This window comes from Atractosteus spatula, chromosome 21 (assembly GCF_055471065.1).
Source record: "Atractosteus spatula isolate fAtrSpa1 chromosome 21, fAtrSpa1.hap1, whole genome shotgun sequence".
Classification (NCBI taxonomy): domain Eukaryota; kingdom Metazoa; phylum Chordata; class Actinopteri; order Semionotiformes; family Lepisosteidae; genus Atractosteus; species Atractosteus spatula.
The window spans coordinates 11,724,955-11,734,503 of record NC_142726.1 but is presented as its reverse complement, the minus strand read 5'-3'; the positions used below and the strand labels follow the sequence as shown (position 1 = coordinate 11,734,503).

The following is a 9,549-nucleotide window of genomic DNA, read 5'->3' as shown; positions in this document are numbered from 1 at the left end:
TTATGTAACTTTGACACATCAGATAACGTGTTTCTTAATTATCTTTGATTTTATTTGAGAAAGGACATAAAGTTTTTTTTCTTTCTTGGGTTGAATTATCCAAAATAATTATTTTGCCAAATAATTGCAAAACATCGGTGCGAATAAAATAATATATGTGTGCTTAAGGTTAAAAGCCTGGAAGATTTCATTGTTTAAAATATGTATTTTAAACAACACGACTAAACATTTTCAAGCCTGCTATTATTAAGAAATACATTCTCACGTGACTTCCCTGTGAAGTATTGGACGTAGGTACGTCAGTCACGTGGTGACGTCACACGCTCTTTTCCTGTTTCCTTTCGCCGTGGAGAAGGTCGCTGTGACCGAGACTGAGGATTTTTGAAAGCCGACGAGATGTTGTCCCTCGCTGGTCGCACCGGGGCATTCTCCCCGTACTTGCAGGCAACTTCTTATGCTGTGGCCGGGCAGCTTAAACCGCTCGCCCCCGGTGTTGTTGTCAAGGCCGATAAGGTGCTGCAGGATCTAAAGAAACCATTCCTGTGCCGGGAGTCCTTAAACGGGCAGAGCCCAAGAACTGGGCCCGCCGTCTCTGTCAGCATCAATGGTGAGTTGTCAGTGCACTCGAGTACCGAGGATGTAAAGTTGGGCATAGTTGAAAGTCGGTAAAAAATCCTTTAGTTTTTCCCCTTTATTTTTGCTGTCCATGAGTCTTTTCATCTGTTGTTTGTGTGAAACGTGACTTATTTTCTCTGTGAGACCTGACCACGATATAGCAAGGTTTTTAGGTTTTTGAAAAGTAGCGAGGGCCTGTTGTATCTTTTGGCCTGTACCGAAAAATGTGTGGCTATCAAGCGAATTTCTAATCTAGAAGATTTCGTATTTGGAAGTTTAAATAAGTCATCCTCGTGTACCTGTTTTATTTTTTTTTTAATCAAAGACTTTGCTATAGAACTCAGACTTTTGTTTTAATGAGATGGTTCATGTACCTACTCAATTTCATATGACGTTTTTAATAAATCTGCAATATATATATACACCTTTTTAATATTCACAGATTTGTGGGTGCGATTTAGAACAAAAAGAGTTAATGAAAGCTCCTTGAAATCTTGAAGGTTGTGGTGACCTCTTCCCGTGAACCAACTTTTACTTTTTTACATATTTTACTTTGACTTGGATAATTTTAAACAATACGTCAAAAATGCCGTACGTGCATACTATGATCGATCGTTTTCTCTTATTCATAACCTAAGAAGGTAAAGTAGGTGTAATGTCGTCGTGTCACTGTTTCTGTTGAGAGGTGGTTCAAGTAACAACCATTTTCAAACATTTTATTTGTAATTGCCCCCTTTGCAAAAGTCAAACCAAAAATTAAACGCCACATTTAACACTTAACTGACAGTTCTGTCCTTTACAGGGGACTCTGTACTTTACTTTTGGTGGTGTTTCCTTTATAGAATGTTCTAAAGATAATACTGGTTAATGAGAATGCAGAGTAATTCTATATTTTTAAGTACTCCAGGAATATTCCAGTGCATAATGTCTCCCTGTATATTTGGCTGGAATTGTTCAAAACTCATGGGTGTTGTAAAGGACTCTTAAAGAAGTGTACTTTGTAGTGGTCATGTATTCATTACTTCAAGGCTGTTTTGACATAAATGCACAGTGGTTTTACATAGCTATATCTAACCTTCATCTTGTTTCCACACTGTTGACAAGTCTGTCCAGCCAAGATACCTGGCCACCTTTGCTCTCTGCTGGTCATGAGCTCCAAAACATAGCAAATGTCTTAGCAGGGAGGAGTGTGCTTGGAGAGCAAGCTGATACGAGAAACTGAGAGTAGGTGCAGAACTGATTGTTTACCCCATAGGGCATTTAAAGTTTTAAATGTAAAACACGCAAACTTTTTTGTGGTTCAGGCTTTTGGCTCTAGTAAATTCTGCTTACAGTTGTGTAACTACAGCTGTTGTATCTCATATGCCTTATACTTAATATTTTGTGGATCATCTTCCTATTTAAATGTGAAATGAAGCTGTATTTCATAAGTGCATTCAAAATTTCACAGCTATATAGGGCAATGGTTTGTACTTATTTTAAGACCGGCCCTGCTGAGGATAGTAGGTGAAAAAGTAGGACTGCTAAAAACAGTCATTGGGCCGTTACCAAAGGTTTTTTTCTATGAACTTTGTATGTGAATTATTTTTGACATCTGTAAAGGCCCACAAATGCTGAATGTGTTAAGACATGTTCAGTTACTTCCGCAAAAGTAATGTCAAAGACTTCTGTGACAGCGCACGTAAAAATGGTGTTGAATTCAGCTGTCAGTGAGGTAATTGTTTTTTTTAAATCTGCTGTATCTTATATGAACCTTTATGACTGTACAAGTAGTGGGTAAAAAAAAAAATGTATCATTGTAAGTCATGCAATATGGCTTTAGGCCACCATGTGCATCCAGTATGGCCTGTGCGCTTCATGGCATGATAGTCTACCAATATCTGGAATTCTGCAGGAAGGATGCACCACCATTATTCCATAAAGTCAACTGGTTGCTGGAGGTAGAAAACACCACCTCTGGCATTTTCAGAATATCCCATAGTATCCCATGCTTGAATGGGTTCAGATCTAGGCACCGAGAAGGCCATAATACATGGATAACATCAGTGTCAGGCTCATCACACCTTTGGGTGACCACATGCTTTGGCAAGGTTCATCATCATTCTGGAGGGGACCGCTCCTGGCAGGAAAGAAAGGTGAAGATGATCACTTCACCATTAAGTGGCATTTACCTCCTGAGAGGATGAGTAAACCCAAACCAAGCCAGGAGAATGTGGCTCACTACGTAAAATCAGAACCCTTCTCTGTTAGAAATGACCACTCATTCATTCATCCATTTGTTGAGAACATTGTGAAGGATGGTTTAGTTGACCATATCACATTCACCAAATGTTCAGTAGTCCATAGCCTGTCCTCTTTGCACCACTCAACTCTTAAATATGCATTACCAAGTATGAAAAGCAGTTTGTGCACAGTAACCCGATTATGGTATCCTACTCTTGCAGATCAGTTTTTGATTAAATTGTTTTGGCTGCTCATGCCACAGGTTGAAATGTGCTGTCAGATGATCTGCATTTGCTTACTATTTCGACCTTCAATTAATGTATCTCAAATGAATGCACAGAAATCACAATTTTGTATTATGGGCTTTTGCTCACTTTTGCCCTTTACTTCTGATTTCTTTCAGAGTTCAGTGCTGACTTTGGACACTGTGAAAGATTAAAAAAAATTGAGCTGTCTTGGTTACTAAACCTCTTGCTAAATGCGCCCCAACAATTGCCCCTCTTTCAGCATCACGGAGGTCTCCTCTTCGTGCTAGCCATAATTATAGGCAACCAAGCCAGGCCAGCATTTTACCCTCTAACATGCAGGGATGTAATTTTCTTAATACATAAGCCACATCCGTGGGGGAGCCCTAGCTTTTATGCTGTCCATCATTTACCTACAGTTTCCATTTTTTGTCTACTACCTCTATATTGATTAAAAAGATATCCTCACTTTTGTAGCACATCGTGAATTAAAACTGGTGTTTTAGTAAAGCCCTGTCTAAAAACAAAATGACTTACATTGTTAATGCTCATCAATACATTTATTTAAAGAATGCGGATTGCTAAATCATATGTAGTAAATCATATTATGTGATTAAAATAGTAACAGGAGAGCCTTTATTTTAATATTTGTAAAGGGTAGCCTGTAATGTAATATAAAAGTCATAAGACCCATTTATAGGATAAAAATTGTTCTTGCCTAGACATAAAATTACCATTTATATTTATTGGATTAATAATTGTACAGAAAACTACTTTGAAATCACTCGCCTGATCAAATCTTTAACATTGATCAGCCCATCCGGCAGTAATTGTGAACAGTTTATCAGTATTAAACGTTTTGCTGCACACAGTAATTAAGTACCAATACTAATTCTTAATTTGTGCATTTGTTTCTTTCCCTTAAGGAATAATCTAAAAATCCAATCATGTCTCAAAATGTTCTGGTTACAATATAGCCATTTAACAATCTATTAACATGAAATAAAAATAGCAATAACTTTTTTTTTTACTCACCTAATTTCAGCATCAGGTGTGGATCCGTTTTAATGTGCAAGCTCTAAATGAAAATTTAAAAGACAATTCTATCCTGAAAGTGTAAAAAGACTAAATTCCAATTTTCAGCATGGAATTAAACTGTTTAAATCTGAATCTGTTGCTTGGGCTGTTTTGTTTTCTTCTGATCATTATTCTTGTGTGTTTCTTAAAAAAAAATACAGCTTTATTTTCCCATAAAACTTTGCATTACTTTGCCACAGGAGAAGAAAATTATGCTTTGGCCACACTTGCAAAAAGCTCAGGAACATGGTTTTTTATTGGTTTGGCATAGCCATGCTTGAGCCTTTTCAGTTACTCTTGGCAGTGTTCATGAATCAACAGAGAAGTAAATTTTTTGCTATCCTAGTTCTATGTGTGCATTGTCTTTTGCCATAGTGCTGTGTGTACAGGTTTTTTTCTGGTTATCTGGTTATTATTTTACAACAAACCAAAAGATGATCATTCAAACGGCATCAGCACAGAGGTGATTTAAGGGGGGGAACATAAGGTGTCGTTAATGCAGTTAAATTGAAAATTGTTTTCCAAAACATTAGTCTCATAACACTCTGAAAGCCCTAGTGGTTGTTACTGATGTAATTCAGCGTAAATGTTTTTAAACCAAGAAAATGTTCTTTTTTCTTTTCAGCTCCTGCCTCTATTCGTTTTGCGCATACTGACATCAGAGTCCCTGATTTTTCCGATTACAGAAGGCCGGAAGTGCTGGATTCCGACAAGCCCTCTCAACAGAGCAGTGAGGCCAGGCGAGGGTTCTCCTACTTGTTGACTGGAGCAACAGCTGTGGTGACTGCTTATACTGCCAAGACAGTTGTCACTCAGTTCATCTCCACCATGAGTGCCTCTGCCGATGTGTTGGCTCTGTCGAAAATCGAAGTCAAACTGTCCGATATCCCAGAGGGCAAGAACATGACCTTCAAGTGGAGGGGGAAGCCACTCTTTGTCCGTCACAGAACAGCAAAGGAGATTGAGCAGGAAGCCGGTGTGAACTTAAGTGAGCTGCGAGACCCCCAGCACGATTTAGATAGAGTCCAGAAACCCAAATGGGTGATTGTGATTGGAGTCTGCACTCACCTTGGCTGTGTGCCCATTGCTAATGCTGGTGATTATGGTGGTTACTACTGTCCTTGCCATGGCTCTCATTACGATGCCTCAGGTAGAATAAGAAAGGGTCCTGCACCTGCCAACCTAGAGGTGCCCTATTATGAATTCCCTGATGAGGAAACAGTTATTGTCGGGTAGATCTGGGACTTTTTCATTTTCTTTTCTAAGCATTGTGTTTATTTGAGCTGCATTGCCCTTAACATCTGATTATCTTAGGCACAGCATACAAGTATAAAGATGCTGCAAGTAATAAATGTAAGTTTTACCACACTTAGAACACGTTGTCTCAAGTTATTTATTCAGCTCATTCAAACTCAGTTCTTTTCCTTTACAGAAAGACTTGATCATCTCAAAGTAAATGTCTTCAGATTTAATCTTTATGATATGGTTACAAATGGAAGTGCAACATTTAAAACTTAAAGGCAGCATGGAAGAGATTGCTTCACTGATAAGATTGTAGTATAATGAAAAATTGCTTTGAACATAGATTTGGGTTTCAGTGCGGTGTTCAGATTTTTAAATTGATTTATTTTTCTGACAACTGTGATGTAGAAAAATATTTAGGAATACTAGAAACTTTGGAAGTGGAGGCTAAAGTGCTTCCTATAATTGCAGGCATAGAGTACTCTCTCAAAATCCATATTGTAATTTCCTGAATTGTACCATCTTGTAATACATTATGGTTGCCTTATTTTGAGATATCCCTCAAAAAATAAAATGAAGGAAAAAATCATCTTAGTAGTTCCTTAAGACTACTACTGATGGGAAAATATAAGTATCCTTTGTAGTGCATTTGGTAAATTTCTGTGGTTGGAAGTATTCAGTGATTTTAAATCCAAAACATTGAATCAGGGAGACACTGAATGTTCTGTGATTTTCCTAGTAAATGTTTATTATTTTGGTGTACATCCACAATGACATCTACTTCGCATATTTAAAAGCAAGAGAAAATAATCTTGTAAGTTTTGATTTACCATATACAGATACTGCATAATTGCTACAGCAATATATGCTGTCTACATATGTTAAACTGTTTTTGCTCTCTGTGTTAATGAAAATCTAAATAACAGTTATTCAAAGTGCTACCATTTCCTTTCCCAAATAAAATTCGATTTTTTTTCCATTACTGGATTTTTGTATCACTCTATGTGGTGGTTAGAAGTGTCTATAAGCAAATTATTTGATACATCTTTTGGGTATTCACCCAAATACCCAGGGTAGAAAAATTACTAATGTAGTTATTTTCTATATGTAACAAACTCATTTATCTAAAGCAAATTATCACAATAGGAACTGAAGCAAAAGTATATTTTTACTGAGTATTTTTTCCGATTTGATTTTCCATAATGTGACTACATTTTTATAAGTTTGAGTAAAAGCCTATTTTGATTCGTGTATATTCTTTGCTCCCCATAAAAAAAGCTCTATTTTGCAGTGGTGTTTGTTTTTACTGTCCTTAGGATAGGTTGACAGATTTGAGTTATATTGATTTATGACCTAATACCAGTTAATCAGAACATAAATAGCACATTTCATGTTTGTAATCTGAAGTTTCATTAATGAAATGTCAGAACTACCTGCTGTTTCTATGACTTGCTTTATGGAGAGCGCAGGTGATTAAGACCTTAATAGCTGGCTAACCAGGCTGACACTGCAATGCATCATTGGCTAATAAACAGCTAATAATAGTAGCATTTGATTTTTGTGTTCCTGTTATATTAGTTGCTGATGTGACTTTTATTTCAGTAATGATGATTCAGCATTTTTGCACTGGTATTGGTTTCAAGTTGAACATTTACGAGTTAGTATCACTAATTGAAGTTTAGAGTGTAGAAACCACACCTGATGAAAGCACATGGATCATCTTAAGAGCAAAGTTGTTTGTTTCCAAATCATTTAATTTCAGTGTATTTCTGTGACAGTTCTGAATATCTCTTGGCATGCGAATGTATATTTATGCATGTTCATCCTGGTTAAGACTATTAAGATTATTTATTCCTGTTCTGAATATCAATATATAGGTGTAATTTAAGGTATTAAATATGTACAGTATACTGAAAACATACCTGTAGAGGTCATATTTATAAACTAAAGTCCACATTTCATTGCAATCTCAAAGGTTTTTATGAATGGTTTGACCATTTTATTCTGTGGTGACTTGCACTGTTATTAGATATTACAGTGTAGTGAAGGTTATCACTTAACTATCCCAGGGCTACAGTTTTTGGGTTGAGTGGCGCCAGACAGCTGCTTTTCTGTCAACACCATCTCTTGAAAAAGCTGTTGCATTTCATCGACTTTTCCCCTCTCGGAGATCTCTCAAGTGTGACACCTTGAAATGTGGGACATCGGAATTCTCCACTGGTAAAGGTTTTTTTTAAACATCTGTAATTTTATTACCTTTAAGCCTTGCTTTTTTATCTTCTTCCTAGTTGGTCACAAGTGATAATCATATCACCAGTGTTAAGATGCTTTGAATTCTGCATGAGGCTTTCACTATTGTACAAGTAGGTTTAAGTTGACTGCAGACCCCAAGGTTAGTAAATAGAAATGGCATTTATACACACTTACATTTGTTTTTGCGTTCAAGCCTTGATTTTTTTCTGTGCATAGATGCATCTGAATCAAAAGCTTTTTATAATGGTATCAGACTAAAAAAAAAACCTTCCCTACAGTTTATTTCTTTTACAGGAAGTGTTTTTATATTGATTTTTGTGCTTGTACAATAGTTAAAAAATGTGACTTTTTTTTTTCTTTATAACTACCCAGCCACTCCTATTTCTTTACCATATTCACCTCCCTGAATTAAATTTGCATTATCATCTGAAGGATCTGAGATTTTTGGATAATTGCCGAAGATGAAAATGGCAGACTCATTTTGTACACTTTACTTTGCAGGCTGCAGATGACAGTGTTTTATTAATAAGGGTTAGAAAATTGTAAATACTGGTCAATAATTTAATCTAATGTGCTTTTTTCCATTTTTTTTCTATTTGACGGTTTGCTACAGATCTAGCCCACTGCTGTTTTGACATGCCACCTGCATGCTGTTCTTGCTTTGGTGTATTGCCAGTGCTGCTTGTCAGGTGCCCTGTGTAGTCCCAGCCTGATTGATATGATTATGATATCACAGAGGTTGTTAGACCACTACATCAATCTGACATTGAGAGCTGCAACCCCAACCCCCTGTATCATTTAGAGCCAAGAGCGATATTTTAATTTGAATAGCATGGAAGTTGTTGGGTTTTTTTTGGTACCATAACAAATGCAAGTTTTTTTTTATGGCTGACAGCAAAATCATTTACTGCTTTCCACTTTCCAATCTAGATCTGCACTAGGTGTGAGCCATTTCCTTGATTAGTGTAATTGAGATGTCCAGATTTAATAAATGTGTTGCATTTATTGCGCATTTAAATTGGATGATATGAAACTGTCCCTAAAACTGCGTAAGAGTTTAAAATCCGTCCAAAAAAATCCCCGTTTCAAATAAAATATGTGCAAAACAGTTGAGATGTCAAATGTCAGCAATTCAATGTTGTTGACAGAAATGTCTTGAACTAACAGTAGTACAGTACATTGGTAGTATAGCTAACAAAGATATATACAAGTCAAATTAGTCCTTCATGAGTTTTCTGCAGATGTATTTCACATTTATGTACGTTAGGCTGCAACCTAGAAATATGTATGTTCTCTATGGGTGCATTTAACAAAAAAAGGCAGCTTACAATTTAGCATAATTTCTTCTGCTATGTATTTGTAAAACTGATTTATGTTTTGATGATTAGACTACTGTTTTCTGAGATTTTTTTAACATATTTCTCTAATTTACTGTTACATTCCACTTAAAACTTCCCAGTTACTGTTTATATAATAAAACGGGTACCTTTTTTATTTTTCTCTCTTTTTTGTAGCTAGGTGTATGAATAGCAGAAGGGGACTAGTTCAGTTAATTTCTGGGAGTCAATGATGCAAGCACATATTAGTTTGTACTTGATTGCATAAACAGTACCTTTTTTCAAATGGATTTTGTAAACCATTTTGTTTTATATCGTGCAAGGGTCATGTAGTTAAGAGATGTAATTAAAAAGCATATTTCAAATAACATATGTCACAATGCAGCTATGGATTTTGTCTAAGGTGTTTTTTATGTAAAATGGAAAGGTAATACATTTCAGAACATTACAGAAACGTTTAATTATTTTATAGAAATAAGCAATACAGAAATAAGATCCTCATGTTTGAACTGGTAATCAGCAACACATTAAATCAGGACACTCCCTCTTAGGCAGAT

At 36.2% G+C, this 9,549-nt stretch overlaps 1 protein-coding gene across 1 annotated transcript; it reads left to right on the top strand.

The window, feature by feature from the left end:
* Positions 1 to 281: 281 nt before the first annotated feature.
* Positions 282 to 6,382, top strand: uqcrfs1 (ubiquinol-cytochrome c reductase, Rieske iron-sulfur polypeptide 1). The gene is made up of 2 exons (XM_088938548.1): positions 282 to 607; positions 4,786 to 6,382. The coding sequence occupies exons 1-2, from the start codon at positions 397 to 399 to the stop codon at positions 5,394 to 5,396; spliced, it is 822 nt and encodes a 273-aa protein (XP_088794674.1). The 5' UTR covers positions 282 to 396; the 3' UTR covers positions 5,397 to 6,382.
* Positions 6,383 to 9,549: the final 3,167 nt, after the last annotated feature.

What these genes read in the sequence shown, in the direction of transcription:
- uqcrfs1 (XM_088938548.1), top strand. Translation starts at nt 397, where the DNA reads ATGTTGTCCCTCGCTGGTCGCACCGGGGCATTCTCCCCGTACTTGCAG. An exon ending in CGTCTCTGTCAGCATCAATG is followed by an intron (nt 608 to 4,785) that starts GTGAGTTGTCAG and finishes TTTTCTTTTCAG; the next exon opens with CTCCTGCCTCTATTCGTTTT.